The sequence below is a fragment of the Peromyscus californicus genome, unplaced genomic scaffold (assembly GCF_007827085.1).
Source record: "Peromyscus californicus insignis strain IS unplaced genomic scaffold, ASM782708v3 Scaffold_5__1_contigs__length_169319896, whole genome shotgun sequence".
NCBI classification, from domain to species: domain Eukaryota; kingdom Metazoa; phylum Chordata; class Mammalia; order Rodentia; family Cricetidae; genus Peromyscus; species Peromyscus californicus.
Window position 1 is genome coordinate 27,501,392 of NW_026294573.1, and position 26,884 is coordinate 27,528,275.

At 40.3% G+C, this 26,884-nt stretch overlaps 1 protein-coding gene and 1 pseudogene across 8 annotated transcripts in view; one reads left to right on the plus strand and one right to left on the minus strand.

Moving 5' to 3' along the window:
- Nucleotides 1-943: 943 nt before the first annotated feature.
- The window catches only part of Zmym6 (zinc finger MYM-type containing 6), a 47,866-nt gene continuing 21,925 nt past the window's right edge, over nucleotides 944-26,884 (minus strand). For 3 of the 8 annotated variants that reach the window (XM_052715035.1, XM_052715034.1, XM_052715037.1), the window contains 11 exons: nucleotides 25,684-25,861; nucleotides 21,876-22,026; nucleotides 20,412-20,527; nucleotides 18,718-18,996; nucleotides 18,012-18,162; nucleotides 16,731-16,903; nucleotides 15,518-15,662; nucleotides 13,463-13,630; nucleotides 12,480-12,517; nucleotides 5,574-5,718; nucleotides 944-2,889 (listed from right to left, as the gene is read on the minus strand). In XM_052715035.1, coding sequence (XP_052570995.1) covers nucleotides 1,061-2,889; nucleotides 5,574-5,718; nucleotides 12,480-12,517; nucleotides 13,463-13,630; nucleotides 15,518-15,662; nucleotides 16,731-16,903; nucleotides 18,012-18,162; nucleotides 18,718-18,996; nucleotides 20,412-20,527; nucleotides 21,876-22,026; nucleotides 25,684-25,861 — 3,373 coding nt within the window. In that variant the 3' untranslated portion in view covers nucleotides 944-1,060. Of the gene's footprint in view, nucleotides 2,890-5,573; nucleotides 5,719-12,479; nucleotides 12,518-13,462; nucleotides 13,631-15,517; nucleotides 15,663-16,730; nucleotides 16,904-18,011; nucleotides 18,163-18,717; nucleotides 18,997-20,411; nucleotides 20,528-21,875; nucleotides 22,027-25,683; nucleotides 25,862-26,884 lie in introns of those variants that run through there. The other 5 variants (XM_052715036.1, XM_052715040.1, XM_052715042.1 and 2 more) reach the window with 5 other exon arrangements.
- Nucleotides 13,616-13,710, plus strand: LOC128098036 (uncharacterized; annotated as a pseudogene).

The window sequence follows — 26,884 nt, forward strand, 5'->3', positions numbered from 1 at the left end:
AACCTCTCCACATTTGTTTAAAAGCAAACTCAACCGTGAAGCTGTGCCATGATGTTGTCATGTGGCCTTTGGCACCTGCGTACTTGGTCGTAAAGGAGAGCACTGGTTGCTGCCCTAACTTAACTCTGTTTTGTCCCCCTTTGGCTCTGTTTGGCCACTTTTTACCTGAGTCACTTTCTCCTGGAATTACCTTGAATTCTGGGAAAGGCAGAACTGACCCATAAACATAATGTACAGTGAAGGACCAAAACTAGCCCCAAGCAACAGGGAGCCCGGCAGGGCAGGACACACTTCAAATGAGGGCAACTGCCATTATGGTGAAGCTGTACCCTGGAGCAGTCATCTCACAGAGACCAGACTGCTCCCCCAAAGTGAGGACAGTGGGAACTTCTCCAGTAAGATTACTAGCCTCACCAAGAGGACCCTGTCAGGCACACCCCAACCCTCCACGGTTTCCTTTTTCTATGATAGCTCAAAGTCCACATTAGCCCCTTCAAGACTAAGGTGGGAGCCCGGCATTGTGTTGAACACCTTTAATCCCAGCACTGGGGGATGGGTGGACAGAGGCAGTGGGATTGAGTTCGAGGCCAGCCTGGTCTACATAATGAGTTCCAGGACAGCCAGGGCTATGGAGAGAGACGCTGTCTCAAAGCACGTAACAAAACCAAGTGCTGAGGTAGGATCCCTGAATCATAACCTGTTCTTCTCAACCTGGTTCCGCCAACCCAATCTTTCTCTGCCCTTCACCAATGCTTACCTCTCACTTATGTACTGGGACAAGTGGGTTGGCCTGGTCTCTTGGGAAACTCTCTAAACAAGACATTTCCTCTGAAACTCCAACGGCAATCACCAATATAAAGGCTAAATGTTCTCCCTTGTGTTATTAAAATTATACATAATTATGTTTAAGTTCCATAATTCTTAAATCCCTCTACAACAAAGGAAAAATTATTAAAACATTTAATCACTGAAAATACAAATACATTAGCAAACGTATTTTAGGATACTTATACAAAATTTAACACAAAATTAAAGACTCTGACAATAAGCAATATGGATACTACTCTTTCTCCTTTACTAACTTTTCTATCCTTGGAATTAATGATGTGACTGAAAGTCTTAGGGCAGGACCAAAACCCAGCAGGTTCCTTTGTTTCGATGCAGACAAGGCTGAAAAGGTAGCATCACACAAACGGACGGTGGAAAAGGGCAACAAGAGTTTCACTGCCTTTTCATGGAGTTCTGGGTGACTTGTCTTTGCGCTTACCCAAAACTGAGTTACAGTCATTGATCTGTAAGCTGACTGTAAGCTCGTATCTGAAGACAACGCTGCTAGTTTTTCTTCTTCAGAGTCGGTGAGGTTGTTATTCTGGTGACTGGCAAAGGGATCAATGAGCCACAGATTTCCCAAACGCAAGTCCTCTTCTGGTGGGTAACAGTCATGGAAAATCTGACAAAGTCCTTCTAGGTGCTCAACAATAATGCTAGTGATGCTTCTCACACTTACATCTGATGAGTCTAAGAACTCAGAAAATAAAGGGAACATATCATAATCATTCTCTTGTGTGCGCTTTAACCATGTTTTTAGCTTCTTCTTAAATATATCAACTTTATTATACAAATTGAAAAGAGTAGCCATGGTCCCTTGGAGACCAGAATTTAATTTATTTATAAGTGAAAACATATCTGCTAAATAGGCAAGCTTTGCAACCCATTCCTTGTCATGGAAATACCTGGCCAAATCTGAGTGCTTTTGATTTAAAAGTATTTCAATTTCATGTCTCAGTTCAAATAATCTTGTTAAAATTCTCCCTCTCGACAGCCAATGAACTTCAGCATTAAGTGGTAAATTCACATGCTCCGATCCTGTCTCTTCACACAAAACTGTCAACATTTGTGAATCTGAGGCACTGTTCTTTACAAAGCTTAAAATCTGTGCTGACTGCAAAAGAATTTCATGTAAGCATGGAGATAGTTTTTCAGCTGCTAAGTGCTCACGGTGAATAAAACAATGTGTGAATGTCACTGTACTCTTGGCAATTTCTTGAATTTTTGACTTTAAACGAGACCATCTACCAGTCATGCTTGTGGCCCCATCAGTACAGAGACCAACACAATGGTTCCAATTCAGAGATCTACTATCAATATATGTATTTATTAGTTCAAACACTTCAAGGTCTGTGCCCAGAGAAGACATCTCAGTACAAAACAGTAACTCTTCCTTCACATCACCACAGTCGTAGTCGATGAAGCGGACACAGCACAGGAGAAGGGTGACATCTGAGGCCTCTGCTGACTCGTCTATCTGAAGGGCAAACCACTTGGAGTCTCTGACCTTCTGAATCAGCTGGTCTTCAACGTCTGCAGCCAGTCTGTTGATCCTGCACCCAATTGTGTGAGCAGAAAGAGGGATGCTTTTCATTTTGTCCCCAGCACTTGAACCCAAAACTTCTGAACACATTTCTACTAAATACGGTTTAATTAATTCTTCAGCAATTGAGAACGGCTTCTTCCTGGCAGCAATTTGGAAAGCAATTAAATAAGAAGCTTTCACAAGTGACTCTTCAACTAGTAAACACTTTTTTAAAGAACTGTTTTGACATCCCATTTCAAGTGATTTTTCCTCAAAAAAGTCTATTGGCTTGTTCTCTAACTCAGAATGCTTTGCCTTCAAGTGGTTAGAGAGACTCACTGGCATCACACTTTCTCTAGGTAAGATCTCTCCACAAATGACACACTGTGCTCTTGGTGAACTTTCCTTTGATCCAGAACAGATAATAAAACCAAATTTTATATATTCTGCATCATAAGTCTGGAAAAAGCCCGTTCTTTTTTTCTTTGCAGGTGGAGAATCAGGTTCTTCATTGTTTCCATTTGGCAGAGGTAAATCTGAAGGAAATATTTGAATCATTGATGATATGAACATGTACAATATGATGTGAACAACTGTATTATGAAAAACTGGACAAAGATCCATTAACATGATTGATTAACATTAACTTGACTCAATGCTGCCTATAAATTTTGAAAAGAATATTTAGGGGCTAGAGAACAGCTCAGTGATGTGTATGGCACATACACGTTACCTGGGATGTATGACACCCTGGATCCAATCCTTAGCACCAATACAAACCAATATGCCACATATAAAATCTAAAGGCCAATCTTACAAGTTTGATTGTGCTATGTACACTAGCATCTGTGTCCATTGTTGGGGGCCAGGGGTGTTGAGATAGATTCTCTGTGCAGGCTTGGCTGTCCTGGAATTTGCTCTGTAGACCAGGCAGGCCTTGAACTCACAGAGATTCGCCTGCCTCTGCCTCCTGAATGCTAGGATTAAAGGCATGCGATACCACCACCTGGCTCTTTTAAGAATCTTAATGAAAGGGTCAGTGAGAAGGCTCAGCAAGCAAAGATACTTGCCACACCAAGTTGTTCTCTGACACCACATAATCACTGTGACATGTTCCCATGTGTGTGTACACAAGCACACAATAAATAAAATAAAAAAGAATCCCAGTGTATGGCTAGGAATGGTAGCACACTCCTATAATCCAGCACTTAGGAGCTGGAGGCAGGAGAATCAGGAGCTTAAGGTCATCCTCAGCTACATGTCCAGTCTGAGGTCAGTCTGTGATACCACATGAGACAGCCATCTCAACAACAAACGAACAAACACAGTGAGGGAGGGGAGAGACAGACAAAGAAGAAAGAATCTCAGTGTATATTTACATTTTTATCAATGTAAAATGTTTTCAATACAATGTCAAGTGATAAAGCAATTTACAACAGTATATAGAAAGTGGTCCAATACTTAATTCAGAAATTTAAAAAAATTTAAACACTCATATACCAGATGTCCACAGATCACAGATCCTTTACTACTTTTTATATGTGAAGGTGTACAGAAGTTCATGTACACAAGTAAGAGTATCATTTTAAACAGAATATAAAATAATCAAATTCCCTTTGACTCCTACCAAAGGAGGGGCACCCTATGTAAAATATCCATGATTACTTTTACCAGAGTAAGCTTTATCTATTTATTTAGAGACAGGCTTTTGGTATGCAGCCCAAGCTGGTCTTGAATTCAAGATTTCCTGCCTCAGTCTCCCAAATGGCTGGGACTACAGCTCACCACAACACCCAGCTCCAGACTAGGCATTTTACATAGAGGTTAGTGAAGGAACGCTGGCCAGCTTGAGTGTGGCGAGCATGGCTCTGGCAGGCTTTGTTCTTCTCCCCCATTCCCTCTGCCTTACTAAAAACCTTTAGATTATATTTCTAAAGCTAGCCACCAAGGTCCATTCCCTTATTTTGCTACTTCCTCCGGAGTCTGACTACCAAGGTCCAGCTATCAAAGTATTGAGTCCAGCAATCAAAAGCCCCCTTTGGCTCACCTAATTAACATGCCCAATCAAAATTAAACAGCTCATCCTAACACGGGGTTTCCTATTTTCCCTCTATAAACTGCCATTTACCTATGGGCCACGTCAAGTCTCCTCTCTATCCAGAGGCCGTCCTTTGTACTCTCTGGGGACAAATACCCCTTCCCCCTCTCCCTTGCTCATTTTCCCTTCTCCCTCATCCCCTATCTCCTTTACCACCGCATCCTAGCCCATTCTAACACAGGCCTCCCCTTCTTCTCCTCTTAAAAATTATACCTGCAAGGTCATTTGCTGCTGGTTTTCTGCCAGAGTCAGAAAGTAGACACTTAAACTTTTCTTCCCTGCTTAATAAAAGATCTCTCTGTGTAAACAGGTATCTGGGTGTGGTTTGTGCCTAATCCAGGGTCTGTGATGAAGCCCTGCTGTTTGGAAGTCCCCTTCAGTTAGTCTATGAAATAGTTATTATTAAAAATGAAAGAGCTGGGCAGTGGTGGCGCACGCCTTTAATCCCAGCACTTGGGAGGTGGAGGCAGGCGGATCTCTGTGAATTCGAGGCCAGCCTGGTCTACACAGTGAGTTCCAGGAAAGGCGCAAAACTACACAGAGAAACTCTGTCTCGAAAAACCAAAAAAAAAAAAAAAAAAAAAGAAAGAAAGAAAGAGACTGGAATTATAGCTGTGATAAAAAGCAAATCTCTGAATTCGACACATCAGCAACACAAACACATACCTTTGGGCGGAGCTGGCTACTAAAATCATTGAAAACGTAAGGAGTATGGGAGTAAAGCACTACTATTGACTGGGGCAATGTTCTTACACCTTTCCATGTAGGAATTGTTCCCACAATTTTCTATCACCGACACCTCAGAACTATTATCTGTTCTCTCAGTAACTGACAATTAAATAATTAAATGCAGAGTTTAAAACAGAAAGAAAGAAAAAAGAACTAAGGCTTATTCACGAATTCTTTTAAGCAAATATGTATGTCGGTAATTATAATGGCTTATCTGTACATTTGAAAGAGCAATGCACACATGTGAAATGTTTAACTCTACACACAATACTTTGTGTGCATATGGATGTGAAGTATGTACCATTTCACACTCAAGAATTACTTATTGTCTTTACCTTTTTATAAAAAAAAAAATCAGAAAACAAACCTTATACAAGGTACCAGGACACTTACCCGTCTGGCATGCAGCATGGTGGGTATGAGGTCTGCAAGAGGTGGCCTTGGTCTGGGTTGCTGGCCTGCACAATATGCCTTTGTTCTTCTGAAGCGTGGGAGGCTGCAAAGACTGGAGTCTCTCAGCAGCTGCCAGTGTACTTCCCTAGTTAGAAACAAATCCACAGACCAGAGTGTTTTTAGTAACTTTCCAACAACCATACTGCTACCAGATAAAAAGCAGGGTTATCCTATGGAAGAGCAGTTACAAACAGCAGTCTGAGGGAGAAAATAACAAAACCACTGTGATGGTTTGAAAGAAAATGGCCCCCACAGGGAGTGGCACTATTAGTTGTGGCTTTGTTGGAGTAGGTGTGGCCTTGTTAGAGGAAGTGTGTCACTGTGGAGGCAGGTTTTGAGGTCTCAAACCATGACCAGTGAGACAGACCACTTCCTGTTGCCTGCAAGTAAAGATGCAGACATCTCAGATTCATCTCCAGCACCATGTCTGTCTGCACACCACCATGTCTGTCTGCACACCACCATGTCGATGCATGAAGATAATGGAGTAAACCTCTGAAACCATCAAGATGTGGATTCTCAGCTGTTCCTAATGTCACACTTTTGCTCCATCATCATGAATTCTTACCCTCTGAAACTGTAACCCCAAATTAGATATTTTCTTTTATAAGTTGTCGTGGCCATGGTGTGTTGTAGAATATTGTTTTAAGATGTGTTACTTTTGTTTATGTTGCATTTGTTAAACTCTGTGAAGCTGTGTTACTGTGCCTGTCTAAAACACCTGATGGTCTAATAAAAAACTGAACTGCCAATAGAGTCAGGAGAAAGGATAGGCAGGGCTGGCAGGCAGAGAAAATATATAGAAGGAGAAATCTGGGAGGAGAGATTGGGGAGTGAGAGAACAAGGAGGACATCAGGGGCCAGCCACCCAATTACACAGCCAGCCATGGAGTAAGAGTAAGATTTACAGAAGTTAGAGAATGGGAAAAGCCCAGACGCAAAAGATAGACAGGATAATTTAAGATAAGGAAAGCTGGCAAGAAACAAGCCAAGCTAAGGCCGGGCATTTATAAGTAAGAATAAGCCTCTGTGTGTGATCTATTTGGGAGCTGGGTAGTGGGCCCTAAAAGAGTCAAGAAACAACAACAACAACAACGGTGTTTTGTCACAGCAACTGAAAAGTAACTAAGATAACCTAATTAGCATTGATTCCATTTATTGGTTTTTTTTTAAATAATATTCTGGAAGATGGATATGTCTAGCATGGGTAAGGCCCTTGGTTCCATTGCTAGTCACACATATGTATGCACACGAGCACACACACAAATTATTCTGCCTAAAATATGAGCAAAATAGCCAAATAAAGAACAAACAGTTGCTAATACGGTTAATTATTTAAAAAAAAATGGATCCAATTGTAGACTCCACAAAATAATATATAATCTCTATTGATTAAAGATCTCAACTGGGCCAGGTGGTGGCAGAAGCCTTTAATCCCAGCACTCAGAAGGCAGAGGCAGGCAGATCTCTTGAGTTCGAGGCCAGCCTGATCTACAGAGTGAGATCCAAGACAGCCAAATCTACAGAGAAACCCTGTCTCAAAAAAAAAAAAAAAAAAAAGAGCCTGGAGAATTTCAAATGACCAGAGCAGAAAGGAAATATTCTTAAGAGTAATATAAAAACAAAGAAAAAAAAAGTATGTATATATATATATATATATATATATATATATAATACACACACACACACACACACACACACACACATTTGACTACCTGGAAATTAAAAGAAAAAATAAACTTTTGTAACCAAATATCAGATCTCCATAAAACAAAGTGAAAAGAAAACAGAGTGGGGTGTTTTATTTAAAACACACTTATTTCATTCAGAAAACATCTACTAAATGTTTACCATAAGCCAAGCACTGTCTAAGTCCTGGGGATACAGCAGAAAAAAACAAACAAAAATCCTGATCAGAGAAGGAGACATAAAAACCAAACAAGTAGCCAGGTAGTAGCACAGCCTTTAATCCCAGCACTTGAGAGGCAGAGCCCCGGCAGATCTCTGAGTTAGAGGCCAGCCTGGTCAACAGAGTGAGTTCCAGGGCAGCCAGGTATATACAGAGAAACCCTGTCTTGAAAACAAAAACAAACAACAACAAAAACCAAGTAAAATAATCATATAACAAACTTAGAAATCTAAATAGTGAAAAGAGCTGTTGAGGAAAAGGCAGGGTTAGGGATCGGAGAGTGACTGCTTGGAGAAAGGGTAATGTGAGAGGAGCAACATCCGATTTTCTGAATTATTCAAAAGAGCAAGCCTGGTTGGATGAAATGGCTCAGCTATTAAGGCTCTTCCATCCAGCCTGACTACCTGAGTTCAATCCCCAGTTTGACCCCTGAGATCTCTATGGTACAAGGAAAGAACAGACTCCCCACCCTACCCCACCCCACCCCACCCCAGAGTTGTCCTCTGACTCACACATACGTGCATTTAAGTGAAAAATTAAAGGGAAATAAGTGTGTACATGGCTGACTGCCCTCTACCCAGACTCAACTCTGAAAATAACCACTGCTCCCAGCTTCTGACAGATCAGTGGCATCTGACTACAAATGGCAGCATATGGCAAGCTTCAGGACCCTACTCTTAGTTAGCAAGCTACCTTGGAGGCATATTTACATGACTTGGTATGGAGCTGCCCAGCCCCTCAGGTAGTATTCTATTACTAAATGAGCCAGCAGTAACTACAAGAGTTGTTCTCATAAACAATATAAACCCTGTGCCACGACAAACAATGCCATGACTCCTGTCCTTATACATAAATTCGTCCTACACGTGCTAGTGTGTCTATGGAGTACAAGTCTGAGGGCGACTGTCGATTCACAAGCATGTGATTTAAATTCTGAAAAAGTTGTATCTAATTGTGTGACCATAAGCAATATATGTGAGCTCATTTTCTAATACCTAGTCAACAGATCATTTTACTTGAGGCTATTTCTCAAGTCACTACTTAGCCTACTGTAGAGGGTTATTTTTCACATGTAACATTACTTATATTCCCTTGCCTATGAATAGTCCATCATAACTTCTACCATTTTCTTATAAAAAAAAATCAGTCATCAGTCATAGTGCACTTGTCTTTAATTCTAGCACTAAGGAGGTTAAGGTTGAACTCTATGAGTTCAAGGCCAACCTGGTCTTCAAAGTGCCTTCCAGGACAGCCAAGGCTACACAGTGAGGTGCCTGTCTCAAATACCACCACCATCACCTCCACATTTTTGTCTAGACAAAGTGATACACATCCATAATCCCAGCACTCAGGAGATTGAGACAGAAGCATAATCCCAAATTCAAGTGCAGCCTGAACTACATAGTGAAGGCTACCCTATCTCGAAAACTCCACGTATATTTTCAAATGAATGTGCCAGGAAACTCAAAGGCTCAAATAGTGGACAACTGGAAATAATTGCCCGTTATAATTCTTCCCCAATCAGTTTTTCTCAGAGGGAATCACCGACTTACTGGTGGCCTTTCCAGGATATTCTCTATGTGTGGACAAACAGATACAGATGTGTATTACAGCACAAATGGGAGTGTCCATGCCACCGTCTTTCTAGAAACCTGTACATACAGGCCCTGTTCTTTTTAACACAGGCATAGTATTCCATTACATGAATATACCATACTTACCCGTAACCAAGGCCTCTGTATGCTTGTGCAGGGCACTCTACTACTAGTGAGGCTATGTAAACAGATGTGGGAATGGGAAGGGGCACATTTCAGACTCTGCTTGTGTAGGAGTATGTTTTGGCAACTCATATAACACAAGAGTGATCTATGGCCCCAGCCACTGATGAAAAAATTGAGTTTCAAGCTTCTGCTATTACAAACAATGCACACCAATTACAAATCACATCGGGCTCTGCATTTTAAAACTTCAGTTTCTACTGAAATCCTCTGAAATAATTTTACCCATTCATACTCCTATCAGCAACATGTGAGAATGCCTTCATTGTCCTTCATTTTTATCTTGGCCAATCTAATTAAACAGTGATTCTAAGTTCATTTCTGTTAATTGTCTTTTCCAAACAGCATTCAGTGTTGTATATTATTATTATTTATTATTATTTGTGTATGAGCATTTTACCCAAATGTATGTCTGTGCACCATATGCATGCATGTTATCCATGGAGACCAGAAGAGGGAACGGGATGCCCTGGGACTGGAATAGCCCAAGTGCTCTTAACTGCTGAGCCATCACACACATACCCCACCCCCCGTAACACAGTTTAAATGACAGGTGAATTACAGAAATATTCCACAAAGGGAAAACATAAATAGGGCAACTGTATTAAATGAGGCATATATTCCTAAAAACCTGAATAATTCAAAACTAGCATAATTCAAGACTAATTGTCCCACATACATAAAGTAGAAGGATGAATTCTCAGAGTACACAAATTTGTAACCGGTACTACAAATTGTTAGAAATTATATAGGACATTTTTATAAATACATGTTAGCAATACTTATTAATTTTGTACAGTAACATCTTACTTGTACAAGTACATTTAGTGACATAATTATTAATGGTACAAGTGATTAATCACATAATTTCAAATGATTTAGTATATAACATGTAATATATAAATGTATACAAGTTAATTTAGTGACTTTCATTCATGAGTATACAGTCTGAAAATAATCAGACAGTATCATCTTCCAACATGATAAATACTGGGAGAGTTAGGAGGACTAAACTGCACAAGCTACCTTTCTACAATAGTGACTCCAGGCAAGACTTCTGCTAAAGACTGACCTGAACGTGCTCTGAATCCCCAACTAAGGATCTCTGATATACAGATATATTTCCCATCTTTTGCTTTTTCACTATGGAATAGCAACCCATTTTTGGATCATTAACTTCAAAAATAATAATTGCTGCTGGGCATGGTGGCGCATACCTTTAATCCCAGAGGCAGGCAGATCTGAGTTTAAGGCCAGTCTGGTCTACAGAGCGAGTTCCAGGACAGCCAGAGCTGTTACAGAGAAACCCTGTCTCAAAAAACCAAAACAAACAAACAAACAAAAAGTAATTGCTGACATAGTATGGTCAAATGTGACAGCAGGTACAGCCTGCCTACTCATTTACATATTAAAACCTCAATGGGCTTTAAATCCAGAAAGATCACTAAGACGGTAAAACTCCTTTCTGCCTCACTGTCACCTCCAGTCTTCCAAAATGTATTTTATTTATTAGGATCTTTGTTTGTGTATATGATGTGGAGACATGGGAGTACCACCATGCACAAGGGAAGACCAGAAGACAACTCTGTGGAGCTAGTTCTCTCCTTACGCCTTTGTGTGGGGTCTGAGGATCAAACTCTGACGGCCAAGTGTGTATGGCAAGCGCCTTTACCTGCTGAACCACTCCGATGTTCTACTTCCTTTCATTTCATCAAAACTAATTCAGGCTGGAATTGCCATGGTTTTTCCCACTTACTCTGTTATACTTGCCTGGCTATCATTCTTCTAAGCTAGGCAAGTAGTTTGCCTAATTTACTATGCTGCCTGGGGATTTTTTTTTTTTTCTTTTTTTTTTTTTTTGGTTTTTCGAGACAGGGTTTCTCTGTGTAGCTTTGCGCCTTTCCAGGAACTCACTTGATAGCCCAGGCTGGCCTCGAACTCACAGAGATCCGCCTGGCTCTGCCTCCCGAGTGCTGGGATTAAAGGCGTGCGCCACCACCGCCCGGCTAAAGATTTATTTATTTATTATGTCTACAGTGTTCTGCCTGCACATATCCCTGCAGGCCAGAAGAGGGCACCAGATCTCATTACAGATGGTTGTAAGCCACCATGTGGTTGCTGGGAATTGAACTCAGGACCTTTGGAAGAACAAGCAGTGCTCTTAACCTCTGAGCCATCTCTCCAGCCCAGCTGCCTGGGGATTTTAAGTATTCTCTCTCCTACTGTGCAGGATACATTCTCCTAGCTTAACAGCACCTAGAATCCAGAGCAGTGGTTTGGTCATCTTGTAGGTTTTCATCATCTCTAACTTCTGTTCCAAAGACACTGAATGTGGGACACATTTTCAGCCCTAGCAACACCATTTATAACACTTGAATGACACTGCTACATAAGGGAAGACTTTTAAGCTGGGCGGTGATGGCACACACCTTTAATCTCAACACTTGGGAGGTAGAGGCCAGCCTGGTCTACAGAATAAGTTCCAGGACAGCCAGCGCTACAGAGAAACCCTGACTCCAAACATCCCCCCACCCCCCACAAAAAAAGACTTTTAATTATATCAAGAGCAAATGGTCACCAAAATCATTAAGTCATTAACACAGTATATGCTAGATCAAATATGTGATACTGACAAAGCATGGGAGAAATTTTATTCTCCTGCTGAAGTGATTACTGACACTGAACTACAACAGCACAGCCTGTGATCCTTATAACCTGCGAAATCTGAAATTATTCATTCTTTGAAATTATTTAAATCTGGGGAAATTTTCCATTTTTCAAATTTGAGACATGAAGTGAGAGATTAAGTAAATATGCACTTTGCACTATTTTCAGCCTCACACAGTTCAAAACTACAATACCATTGAATGTTCCAAAGAGGAAAGATCAGCAGCCAGGAGTGAGCAAGCACTTAAACAAATAAAGGACTCTTGATACAAACAGTAAGATAAATCAATGAGCTATGATCCAACAATATGATTCAAAACATGAAATGTGTTACCACACAACCTTTTGAAAAGAATAAGCTACAAACAGAAAAGCAGTTGTGTAGTATCTGTGTATATGTATATGCATATGTATTTATGTATTAGATTATAAACAAAATAAAACCCAACTAAGTGGGGGATTATCAGGTAACATATGAACAATAAAACTCACATTTCCAATGATCTCTCCTGCCTCTTTAGGACCTGCACCTGTTAGGAATCAAAACACATATTATCATTCCCACAATATACATAAGTAAACACTGAAACTCTCATCATTTTCTCTCAGAAAGGTGGGTTAGAATCTGGACCAGAATTTCTCAAAAAATGGTCCAAGGAGACACCTGTGGTGCCTAATAAAGGTAAGGACTCCCTATTTCAGGCCCTCTGCTACTTTATTAGAATGCCTGGCAACGAAGAAGCAAGGAGTGGGGGTTGGCCAGATGGCTCAGTGGGTGAAGTGCTTGGTGTACAAGCATAAGGCCGTGAGTTCAGATCCCCAGAACCCATGTTTAAAAACAAAAATACCAGGCAAGGTCCTCTGACCTTCACAAACACTTGTGCACATATATCACACACATATATACAATAATAAAAAACAAAATTTAAATTTTCAAAAACTAGATGGAGAGTGAAGAAATCTAACACCAACCTCTGGCTTCCATGCCCACCCACTTATACAGAAATAAGTATATACACACCACACACACACCCCGAAGGGGGTGGGGCAAGTATATTAAAATTTTCAAATTCTTTTCGTTTATTTTATTTTAGGTGTATGAGTGTTTTGCCTGCAGGTAATGTATGTGCACCACATGCATGCCTTGTGCCTATAGAACCCAAAGGGGGACATCAGATCTCCTGGAACTGAGTTACAGACATTTAGAGCCTCCAAGTAACTGCTGAGAGCTGTACCCAGGTCCTCTGCAAGAGCAGCAGGTGCTCTTAACCGCTGAGCCATCTCTCCAGCCCATTAGAATCCTTAAAAAAAAAAGTAACTATATACACCCTCCCTTCCCAACTGATCCCTCTTTGTTTACTAGTCAGTCACCCCACATAGTGGGGACAAATTTCCTCATATAATATAAAGAAAGGCACTACCAATAAGAACTCTTAGACTAGGCAATACTTGTCTCTTAGCCAAATGTCTCATACCTGTTAAAACACTGTTAGTGTTCTTGGTAGGCTGGAGAGCAGGTATTTTTGCCAACGATATCACACTGGTTATAACTGGTGTTGTAACAACTTTTGGAGGAGGGAGTGTCGTCAAAGCAGTTTGCGTCTTAGGAATAATTACTGATACTGACTTTGGGAGCACAATTACTAAAAAAGTGTAATGATACAGATTAGCATTGCTCCTGCACAAGGAAGACATACAAATTCGTGAATTGTTCCATAAAAATAAGGAATAAAATAAATGCTGATTAAAATAAACAATAAAGGCATAGTATAAATAAAAGGGTTACACACAGGAATAAAACTGTTGAACAAGCAGTGTTTCAGGAAGCAATACAAAGTTCTAACTCTGTGTTAACGTTAGCTCAGGTGACTGTCATGAAGTCAGTGTTCATTGGACTTAAAAAGAGCCTGACTCTGTAAAACTCTAGATTCAAAGGACAATCTAAATCCCATATAAGATGTCCCAAAATCTAATAATTTTAATAACTAACAGGTAAAATGCCAGGTTTGGGATCAACTGGGAGTTTCTGTTAGTGGGTATAAGACCCTATACTTAAGTTTGTTTTAAATAAAACTTTAACATGACAATTTTTATAAGTGAATGAGGAACTGTCCCTCCATGTAACACTGGTCTTTCTCTTGCATAAAAACAAGTTTTCCTTTTCATATTGTTTATCATTCTGTTTTGCTGATACTCACACTAATTCTTCTCATTCCTCCTCGTCCCTTCCCCCTGCAATCATTCCCTTCCCCTTTACACAGGAAACAAACCAACAGAATCTGTCTTTCTTTTCCCTCCCATTCCTTCGCCCCCTTCCTCTCCCGACAGTCTCCAACTGGTTTACCTCAACTGTATTATAAAATGAATATTCTACTACCAACCTGACTAGTCCTAGGGAAGGGTTAGCTAACACAGAGTTTAGGAGAGAAACATATAAAGGAAGTACTGGATAGGGAAGAGCCATGAAGCAGAAGCTCGGGAACCCTGTCAATTACGTGGAGCTTGGGGCTCTGATCAGAAGGTCTATCAAGGGTCTCTGCCTCAGGAAGTAGGACTGGGAGGAGACTTTAAAAACATTCCTCATATCTAGTCTTCTGAATCTTTTGAACACATTAGCTGTCCTACTTGTAAAGTTATTTTTCAGGAAAAACTTTGATACCCATGAAGAACTGCTCTACTTTATTTTTTCTGAAATAATTAATGTGCTTCTCTTTTTTCTTTAGCTACAAGCAAGTTCTGCATCAAATTCTACAGCCGCCACGGCAACCATATTAACACACTTACATCCTATCCCTTCATCTGCCCTCTTTTTAATTTTTATTTCTAGTTATACCTGAGTAGTACGGATCCCTGAGTATAAGTTACATATAGTCACATAAGTTTAATCAAATTAAATTTTCCTATAAAATAAATATATATTTATTTATTAACTTCTTGGTTTATGACAGCAAAAAAGCATCAGAATTAATTTTCTCTCAAGGACTGTGTGATGGCCTTTTGTCAACCTGACACAAGCTAGAGTCATCTAGGAAGACGAAACCTCAATTCAGAAAAATACCTACATCAGAGTACCCTGTAGGCAAGTCTGTGGGACATTTTCTTGATTAATGATTCATGCGGGCACTGTCACTCCTGAGCAGGTGGTCCTGGGTTGTATAAAAAAGCAAGCTGAGGGAGCAATGGAGAACAAGCCAGTAAGCAGTATTGCTCTGTAGTCTCTGTTCAGTTCCTGTCTCCAGGTTCCTGCCTTGAGCTCCCTCCCTGACTTCCCTCAGGGATGGAGTGTGACCTGAGAGTTGGAAGATGAACTAAATCCGCTCCTCTCTTAGTTGCTTTTGGTCATAGTGTTTACCACAGCAACAGAAAACAAACCAGAACAGACCATCACTAGACCCTAAAGAAAATTTTAAGGAAGTCCAGGCTATATGAATACAGTGAAATTGTGCTTTTATTGTAGGATTTCCACTGAGTATGCTGACAGTGTATCCTAGCACTGACTTAAAGAGCCCAGCAGCTAAGCTTAATTTTACCTTTTTTGTGAACTGGGTCATTCGTACTATATTGATGGCAAAACTTCAAGACACAAAACAGGTTACAGAAGTATTTGACGTTGCCTCGCCATTTCAAGGATTCACTTAGCTTACCCTGACGTTTACAAGCATCACACCTGGCTATCTGAGGAGCAAAAGACAAGGAAGGATTATAATTATAAAAAGGTACTATTAACTGTAAACCAGAGACACTATGAAAACGGTTTATGAGTTTAGTGAGATTATAAAATGGAAGGTTCCCCACTTAAAATACTGCAGTTAAACACAAAGTTTATTATTTGTTCCATATAAGACATCCTAGAAATTGACTTTTTAAAAGTTGCTCTTTTTGTTTCCAAAATTACTAATGAAGGAATATAAAGATAGGTTGTATTCTGTAAGAGTAAGAAGGAACATACAGAGAAAGAATATGAACTTTGGAGTCATAAAGACAGAGTCACTCAACAAATATTTAATTAAATACCTTTTCTTAAGCACTGTGATTGGTCCTTCACCATATAATGGTTAAAACATATTATATTCCTCCGAAAGAAAATTCCACTCAGTGTTAAGTGGTTACTGATTTCACTAGACAGCTGTGGGTGTAGCTGGCATTTACTAGCTTCCTCAGGGGCATGCTATTAACCTCTCTAGACTACTCTCTTTCTATTTATGAACTGGCAGTAACACACCCAGCTCTCAGGACTGACACTGGGAATAAACAAAACAGCAATGAAGGAGCACCAGATTTGTATTATTGCTCATTTAATTATACCCATCACTATAAGCCTTTCAAAAATAGGAAAGTAGGTAAGACTATCAGTTTGTCACTTGACCTATGAAGGGAGGACAAGATGTGACTTTAAATTCCTCAGAGTAACCTGAATTAGAGAGCCACTTAAGACAACATTATGTAAATTTCTAACCTAAAAGTCACAAACAAGGTCTTCACACTTTACAAGAAAGAATAAAAAAGCACACATATCCTTACTCAACAACAAAATGTCAGGCTAGAGAGACAGCTCAGTGGTAGAACCTTTGTCTAACAGGCATGAGGTCCTAAATTCAAATCCCAGTATCGGGATGGGGTGGAGGAAGGGACCTCAAGAATCCTCAACTCTAAACACATTTTTTTTTACACGTAATTGGAACATATTTTAAATTGAAATGATTCGCACGTATTTCAGAAAGACAAAGAACATGCTCTATTTACCTGATAAAACAGAGCTGTAAACTTGGACATGCATTCTTCACAACAGAAAACCTGGAGCTTGCCTTCCAGTCGATTTTCCACAAAATTTGCAGATGTCTGGAAACAGTATCTGCACATCTTACAGTAGTTTGTCCATCTTTCTCCAAAGTTTTGAACAGAGAGGGACTTGCAAACTAACCACCAAAAAGGATGAAAGGAAAAGACAGACACACATTAGCTCCAAGGGGTGAAACAAGTGTCCGTGGTGTTGCAGCTGACTTCTAGCCAGGTGTGACAGTACAGGCCTATAAGCCCGGCCCTTGGGAGATGGAGGCAGGAGGATCAGAAATTCCAGGGCAGCCTCAGTTACATGTCAAGTTCAAAGCGAGACTGAGCTACTTGAGATTCTTAAAAAAAAAAAAAGAGGTGGGGGGGGGAAGAGATTGCTCAGCAGTTGAAGGCTTTTTCAAAAGACCTAAGTTTGGTTTCCTGAAATAATTATTTGCCTCTATATGACAGGATAATCTCCATAGTCACAAAACAAAAACTAACATTTAAATATGCTCTAAATATTAAATCATCCATATTCAAAAATATCAGAAGTATAAGTTTCTTTCTTTTCTTTGCTTTCTTTTCTTTTTCAAGACAGGGTTTCTCCGTGTAGTTTTGGTGCCTGTCCTGGATCTCGCTCTGTAGATCAGGCTGGTCTTGAACTCACAGAGATCCCCCTGGCTCTGCCTCCCAAATGCTGGGATTAAAGGTGTGTGCCACCACCGCCCAGCCAGAGGTATAAATTTCTTAAACCAAGTAGCAACAATGGTTTAAATTCACACTTTACAAACAAGTAGAACAAAAAATAAAAATCTGATGTCTTAGCTAAACTTACAAGATTTTCTCTACTAATGCTATTAATTCAATTATAGTTTTTGTTTGCTGAGATTACTGCAATACTTAAACGGACAAATCTTAAGGTGTGGTATATATAAACTGCATAAATTCAACTTTTTAAGAATGTCCAAGTAATGCTTCATAAGAGAAAAGAGTTTCTTTTGGTTTGGTTTGGTTTTGGGTTTTTCAAGACAGGGTTTCTCTGTGTAACCATCCTGGCTGCCCTGGAACTCACTTTGTAGACCAGACTGAGACCAATGAACTCACAGAGATCCATCGGCTTCTGCCTCCCGAGTGCTGGGATTAAAGGAGCACACTATTACTGCCCGGCAGGAGAAAAGGTTTTGAAAAGTAAAAATCATGAATATGAAGTCTACTGCATAGTGTGTGGGTAATCCCGAGCCTCTTTTTTACCTTCGCTGCAGAATGGCGTGTCGACCCCTGAGAAGCGCACAGTGTCCTTTATGACCTTGTATACCTTACAGTAGTCACACAGCGCCATGACTTTATTTTTCCTTTTGTAGTCATCAGAGCAAGCCTCGCCACAGAACAGAAACATTCTGCCCTGCAAAACAACAACAATGTCACTAAGCTCTAACCACACAGGGGCTGGAAACACGGCTCACTGGTTAAGAGTACTGCTCTTGCAGACGACCTGAGTTCAATTCTCAGCACCCATGTTAGGCTGCTCACAACTGCCTATAACTCCAGCTACTAGCAGATCCAATGCCTGTGGTCTCGACAGTCACTTGTGCTCACGTGTACATATCCCTGCGGCCCACCCACCACCACACACACACACACACACACACACACACACACACAGTTAAAAAGTCTTTTTCCAGACCAGTGAGATGGCTCAGCAGGTAAAGGCACCTGCTGCCAAGCCCAACAACCTAAGTTTGATCCCAGGACCCACACGAGAGAAGGAGAGAACAAACTCTTGCAAACTGTGCTCCACATGCATATCATAACATGCCCATATCTATGAATACACAAATATACACAAAATAAATATATATTTTTAAGTCAACACAAACTAAGGAACTGTTGAAGACGAAAATCCAGAAATGCTCTCATTGGATGGTTTGCCCCTGTTTCTTTCATGCCGTCTCTTTACCTTGTAGAAAAGCAGCTCTGGTTTTGTGGCAAAAAGATGGCTACAATGCTCACACCTGAGTCTCATGAGCGTATTGCTCAAAGCGATCTGCTGGGACTGTTTAGCAAGAGTCTCGAGAGCAGCTGCAGCAGGCTTGCTGATGGGGCTACTGAGCGAGGGGGAGACGGGGGCCCCTTTTCCTGCTGACACTGCAGGCCCCAAGGCTGTGCTCGCCACCTCTTGGCCCGGAGACACAACTGCCAACGAAGAGTTCGTGCCCTCTGGCTTGTTAAACACATTCTGAACGAATACAAAGCAAAGAGTTTACCAAATAGACAGAATGTAACTTAACTGTTTTAATTTTCTCTTTTTAATAAACTCATGCCACAAACTTTTTTGTTGTTGTTTTTCATTTTTTGAGACAGGGTCTCTATGTAGCCCTGGCTGCCCTGGAACTCTCTCTGTAGACCAGGCTGGCCTTGAACTCACAGAGATCCACCTACCTCTACCTCCGGAGTGCTGGGATTAAAGGCGTGCGCCACCACCGCCTGGTTCAAATATTTTTTTAAAATTTTACTTCTAACAGAATTTCAGTGGCATACCTTCCAGAACAGAAGGATTAAAAAATGAAACACTCAAAGGTGACTAGAACAAAAGAATCCTGCATATTTCCCTAAGATGCCTTTCCCAAGCTCTAAACATATCACCAACCAACTCCTGTTGGCTAGTGATAGTGGATACACTAGGCATCCATCCGTCCTCCCATCCAGGAAATTCTTTACTCTTTCTGTATACTGCACAGAGAGGGTAGAAATGGAATAAGAGGGAGTTATAATTCCACACCAAGAATCATTAAGTTTCTGGCCAAAGACACAAGGGGCACTTGAGCCTCAATAAGCTCTTGTTCTTTACCATACCACCTCTCAAAACACATTCTAGCTTCTATTCTTTTAAAAAAGAGAGAACAAAAATGAGTGTGGTAAAGATGGGCAGTGGTGAGGCAGGTGGATCTCTGAGTTCGAAGCCAGGCTGGTCTGCAGAGAAAGTTCCAGGATAGCCAAGGTTACACACAGAAACCCTGTCTCAAAAAACCAAAAAAAAAAAAAAGGAAAAAATGTGGTGGTATATACCAACAACACTTGGATAAGGAGTTCAAGGCCACCCTTGGCTACATATCAAATTCCAAGGCCAGCCTAGACTATAATAGGAGACCCTAATTAAAAAGAAAAGAAAAAAAGGTAGGGGGGAGAAGAGCCAAGGGCAGAAAGTGGGAGGAGAGGGTATTTGAATCAAGGACCCTGAATAAGAAAGCCCAACAGCTAGGCTCAAACATTTGTACAAATGACCTTTGAAACATTGCTTGAATAGACTGTGGGGTTTTTTTTTTAAGACCCTGCATTCAAAATTTTATGACTAAACAAGTGTCACATGCTTGTAATCCCATAATTTGGGGGATAGAGACAGGATGACTGCCTCATGTTTGAGGCCAGCCTGAGCTTCTACATAGTGAGTCCTTGGCCTCTTTGGGCTATGTAGCAAGATTGTCTCAGAAAAGGAAAAAAAAAATGGCTGGCAAGATGGCTCAGTAATGCCATGATGACATGTAAACGCATAATAAATAAACCTAACAGAAAACAATATATTTGTTTACAACATTTTGCCATAGATCAATGCCTCAGAGCACTAGAGAGATGAAATAGCACCTTGCATCATACCTGGAAAGCCAACACACAGTTGGAGCTACAGAAACTGCAAATTGTTCCATCTGACATGGCTACGTGATATTGAGGGACTGCTGCGGTTTTACAACTATGACACAAAATCTGGAGACCTTAATGACAGAAAATAAAAACAATGAATGTTGCACACATACACAAATGATCCAAAAGTCTAGTAGTAGAAAAACAACCAAATACTTAGCACAGACTCTACTTATGACTTTGGGGGACTGGTTCCCAAACTTCCCCCAAGGATGTCCAACGCCTGCAGAACAGATGCTCACATCCATCTTATAGAATGGCACCACAGCATTTGCATATCATCTATGTGTATTCTAAACATCCACACACAGATCATCTTTAGATTACTTATAATACCTAATAAAATGCAAATGTCATATAAATAGCTGATAAACTTTGAGAAAAATAATTTTAAAAGTCTCTATAATATCTAACTATATTTGCTGAAGGTTTTTGGTTTTTGTTGTTGTTTTGAGATAGAGTTCTTAGTAGTAGTTCTGGCTGTCCTGGAACTAGCTCTGTAGACCAGGCTGGCCTTGAACTCATACCGATCTGCCTGACTCTGCTTCACCAGTGCTGGGAAAACCATGCCTGGCATTTGCTGAGTAATTCTGAGGTGTGGTTGGTTGAATGCAGAACCCATGAATATGGAAGGTCAACTAACTATAACACAAAAAAAGATCATGGAACTTTACAGTAATCTCTAAATCTAACTGCAACAACTGACCTCGATTAACTCCTGCTCATCCAAACCTAACGTGAAGGACTGGAGAGATGGCTCAGTGGTTAAGAGCGCTGTCTGCTCGTCTAGAGGACCTGGGTTAGATTCCTAACTCCCTAACGGTGGTTCACAAGCATCTGTAACTCCAGTTCCAGGGACTCCAGTGATTCTGGCCTCAGCAGGCACCAGGCATGCACATGGTGCACACACATACATGCAGACAAAACAGGCACATAAAATACAATAGTAAAAAAAAAATTACTTTATTTATTTATTTGTTTTTTTGAGACAGGGTTTCTCTGTGTAACAGAGTCCTGGCTGTCCTGGAACTCGCTCTGTAGACCAGGCTGGCCTCAAACTCACAAAGAACTGCCTGCCTCTGCCTCCCCAAGTGCTGGGATTAAATAAGTGCGTCACCACTGCCCAGCCACAATAAAATATTTTTAAAAAGGAAAAAAAAAAAACTAGCTTAAAACTTAGTTTTTATCTAATCTCCAGAACTATTTTTTTATTTTTCCTATACCTAAAACCATAAAGTATATTCTACAAAAAAAGAGTATCAGTGAAACTCTTTTTTCCTTTATTATCAATTTTTCAAAAGTAAGTCAATCTTGGGTTTTTGGCCATATTAAATTCAGTATATAAAAAATTAAGAACACCAGTCATGGTCATCTTTAATATGTTACTAAATCTATAAATTTATCAAATTTAATCATTACCTGAAGAAATAACATTCTTAATTCTGTAAGCAGATAAGCAATTAATAGAGCAGAAAAGCTCTGTTCTTCCTGGGTCATTTGTAATCTCGTTCATTTCAGCGGACGGCCTCAGTGAATTCCCCAAAGAATAGAGTGGCTTCTGGGCCAAATTCTATTAGGACAGCAATGACATAAGATGTGTTTAAGCGTAAGTTCAAACATAATTACATCATTGTTTCAGATAAGGGGCCAGAGAGAAGGCTCAGTGGTTTGGTAACGTGCTTGTTATGCAAAAGCATGAGGACGTAGTAAGACAAAGTGCTAAACTTATTATTAATAACCCGGAGCCAGATACTGGGGTGAAAGCTGAGAGATCAGAGGAATAGGACAAGCCACGGCCAACCTCAGCTCACCAACCCTCAGCCTCCAGAGAGAGCCACTTCCTGTATATTCACACCTATATCCTTTCTGTCCCTGCCATCTCACTTCCTCTCTCCACCCAGCTACATCACTTCCTCTTTCTGCCCAGCTCTGTCACTTCCTGTCTGTCTGTACAGACCTCCAGACCTCTATGGTTAACCAGTGCTGGGAATTAAATAAAGGCATGTGCCACCACACCTGGCTCTGTTCCCAGTGTGGCCTTCAACTCGGAGATACGGATGAATCTCTGCCTCCCGAATGCTAGGATTAAAGGTGTGTGCTACCATTGTCTGACTTTATGTTTAATAGAGTGGCTATCTTTTTCCTCTGATCCTCAAATAAGGTTTATTGGGGTGCACAAATAAAATATCACCACAGGATGTGAGTTCAGATTTCCAGATCCCATGGAAAGCCGAAGACAACAGTGTATATATGTGATCCCGGTGCTCCTATGGCAAGATGGGAGGCAGAGACAGGAGAATCTCCAGAACTTCACGTCAGCGTAACATACCCAGCTTTAAATAAAAAGAGACCCTGCCTCAAACAAGGTAGAAGGAGTGGGCCAACACTGGTTGTTGTCCTCTGACACCTACATATACGCCATAGCATGCACACCCATTCACTAATCACACACACACACACACACACACACACACACACACACACACACACAAAATCATACATACAGATTTTAAAAAGAAACAAAAAACCCAGCAATGAAAAAACAGCCCGTGACATCCAAAACAGAAGGATCAGGAGCCTAAGGCCAGCCGTAGCTACAAAACTGAAGAAAACTAGTAACTACTCAATTAACAGCAAAGCACACTATAAGTAATGAAATGTAGATAATCCGTGAAGCATAGAGCCATCCTCAGGACTGATCTGGACTTCAGTATAGCAAAGTTGAACACTTTTAAAGCTACCTAAATTGGGTGACTCTTCAGCAGGAGATAGAAACAATACTTAATTCATATTAAGAGATACTACAAAATCATCTCCTTATTAAGCTGGGCGTCACACTAAGCAGGGATAATTACATAATGAACTATACAGTCTATTCATGCTTTAACAAATAATGACCACCACTTATACAGTATTGATTTCTGAATGATTACCATAGGCCAAACTGTTAACAGGTAAGCAACTGTTAACTCTAAAACTGTCATTAACACAAGAGCCGATCTTTTAGTAAGGAAGGAAATGGGAAGGAAATGGACATTATGAAGTTTCACATAATCCACTTAGTTTGGAAGAATACAATATCAATCCCAAATTAGGAATGGGATGGATACTTAGGTCATATATTAAAAAAAAAAGCATTAGTTATTTTCCTGTGATTATAGTAACAGGACTGCCAAAAGCGGCAATTCCTGAAAAGTAAAATATTTCTTAATAATAAAAGGGTATTTTCAACTGCTCAAGGAATTAACAAATCAAAAATTTGCTAAGTAAAGGAACTGTATGTTTGTGTGCATGTAGGTGCATGAGTGTCATGCACATGTGTGCACATGTGTGTGGAGTCAGGGCTTAACCTTAGGTATCATTCAGGTGTCATTTACCCTTTTTTTGGAACACAGTCTCTCACTGGCCTGGAATCCGCAAGTAATTGATGCTTGCTAGCCAGTGAGCCCCCTAAATACACCTTTCTCTACTGGGAGTGTAGTGTACACCACCACAACCAGCTACATGGGTTACAGGGCTGGAACTCAAATCCTCATGGCCGCAGCAAGCACTCTGCCAACTGAACTATCACCATAGCCCCTAAAAAAATCATTGTCATTTACATCCTTTGTAAGAACTGTAAAAAAAAAAAAAGAGTATTGGACGATGCCTCAATGGTTAAAACATGCCACACAGGAAAAAGGACTAGAGTTCAAATCCCTATAACCCACATAAATGCCAAGTAGGTTTGCGGGCCCTACCTGTAATTCTAGTACTTGGAAGGTGGAGATGGGATATCTGGGACAAGATGGCTAATTAGACTAGATGAATTGATGAGTTCTGAGTTCAACTGAGAGACCTTGCCTCAATGAAGAAAGTACAAAGCAAATGATGAAGACTTCTAACATCAACCTGACCCATACACGCATACCCATATACACATAAACACATACACAAAGAATAAAAAGAAATCTTAACCAGTAGTAATTAAAACTGAAACATATAATATTTAACCAGACTACTATTTACTATAGTAAATAGTAAGTACCTAAAGTATTACCATAGAATGATGGTACCAACCAACCAAGAATTCATTCCAAAATACATCTTAGAAGGAAAAAAAAAGTTTCCTTTAGTTTCAATCAATTTTTGGCTTTTAACTCTACTCATGGGTTCATCTATAAAGAGTTTTCACTATCAACATTTCACACAACAAATCATCTGTAAGTTCTGAGCCATGAATAAAATGTAAAATTTGTTTAAAGTGGCCTATTTCATCTAAATCATGTCACTATACAACCATCCCTATGTGGAGTCGGCCCCATTTCCCTGTAAAGAGGATCACATCGGGATGAAGGGGGGGGGGGGGGGGGGGACACAGACGGACGACGACTCCCACCTTCACTCTGCAGCTCACCCTTTCACAGCCAACTTGGGGGGGGGGGACACCCTACATGCTCCACAGCAGAAATCCACACCTGCTTGTACACCATCAGGGACAAGAAGGTCAGAGCTACCCTAACAATAGCTCCCATAGTCATACTTCTCACAACAATTCGAAGTGAGGTTGTTGTGTGAAATTCTGAAAAACAAGCATCACAACAAAGACCTTGTACCACATTTTGATTGCTCTATCTTTCTTTCTTTCTTCTTCCTATACTTCGTCCTTTTTTTTTTTTTTCTTTCCCAAGACAGGATCTCACTATGTAGCCCTGGCTGTCCTGAAACTTACTATGGAGACCAGGTTGGCCTCAAACTCACAGATCCACCTGCTTCTGCCTTCCAAGTGCTGGGATTAAAGGCATGCACCACTACACCTGGATTTGATATTTAATTTCAAATCTAATCTGTATATCAGCTACACAAATACAAAATAAGAGCCACGCAAAAGAAATCTCTGATTTTTAACAGGCATGGTGGCATTATAATCTCTGCACTTGGGAGGCAGAAACGGGAAGATGGCCTCAAAGTTGAAGGCAGTCTGAATTACAGAGCAAGATACTGTCTTTAAAAAAAGGGAGAGGGCCGGGCGGTGGTGGCGCACGCCTTTAATCCCAGCACTCAGTAGGCAGAGCCAGGCAGATCTCTGTGAGTTTGAGGCCAGCCTGGGCTACAGAGGGAGTTCCAGGAAAGGCGCAAAACTACACAGAGAAACCCTGTCTTGAAAAACCAAAAAAAAAAAGAGAGAGAGAAAGAAAGAAAAAACACCATCTGAGTAGAATTCCAATGAAAGTGAACCGTAACTCACACTTACGTCAGTGACCTTCTGACACATCCTGCACTTGGTTGAAACGCCACTGCTATATATGGTAACAATGGGCTTCTTTAGCTCATAAGAAGATAGGCATAACTGGCTGCAGAAATCTTTGTATGAAGAGGAATTTTCAAATTTGATTGTGATCACATCCATTGGATTTAAAATGTCTCTAAAAACAAATAACAAAGACAAATGTGCAATGATTCTACCGTCTTTCTCTCTGGGAGCTAAAATGTTATTTTAGCTAGGAATAACTATTGCATAGTAAAAAAAACCCTGCATAAATCATCTGAAACACAGTGCTGATGACGAGTTCTGTTACTTCTCAGCTAAATGACTATGAGTGAAGCAATTCTTGTCTCCACTATCTCAAGTGTAAAGTAGGGCTTATACTATCTAATGTGAGCATTTGGACCAGAATTATATTTAACAAAAATAGACTTCCAGCTCTCTGCTGGAGTCAGGAAGACTAGACTCAGTGGCCATTCCACAGCATGTGTCTTCTACCCAACAGCTGTCAATAGTATAATCCTGATCGAGATCATAAATGAATATTTTTTTTATTTAGGTCCTGTTTATTCCTGTCATAAATGAATATTTTAAATTAAAATTTCAAGATGAACTATGAGAGATTAATATAAAAATTAGCATGCTATATAAATCTTAGCTATAAGTGCTGAGAAGAACACAACACGAATAACTTAGCCATTCTGAGATTTCTAGAGCCGTTTTGTAAGAGCCAATTATTGCAGTAAGCATTGAAAGCAACACCTGGTTAGATAGAGGCTAAATGCTGCTATTCTTCTCAAAAGTATAAAAATTGAAGGAAACATTCAAAACAGAAACACTAGTGGAGGAAGGTAACAAAGTAACTATCGATGACTGTAATATTACACACGTAAGTGTAGTGAATTATGACCCTACCAGTCATTAAGGACCACACAAAACACTGCGAGGGAAGTGGTACTATCATTTCCACTTTTCATATCAGGAGACTAAATGAGAGGTTAAACTGAGTTGCCTCTCAAATCCAGAGAGTATGGAGTGAACCATCCTACTAGCCTACAACTTGTACACCTTTATTTTTATTTTGTGTATGTACGTGCACATGTATGCAGAGGCCAGAGGCATTCCTCTTCAAGCACCATCCACCTTGTTGTTCACGATAGGGTCTTTCACTGGGACCTGAAGC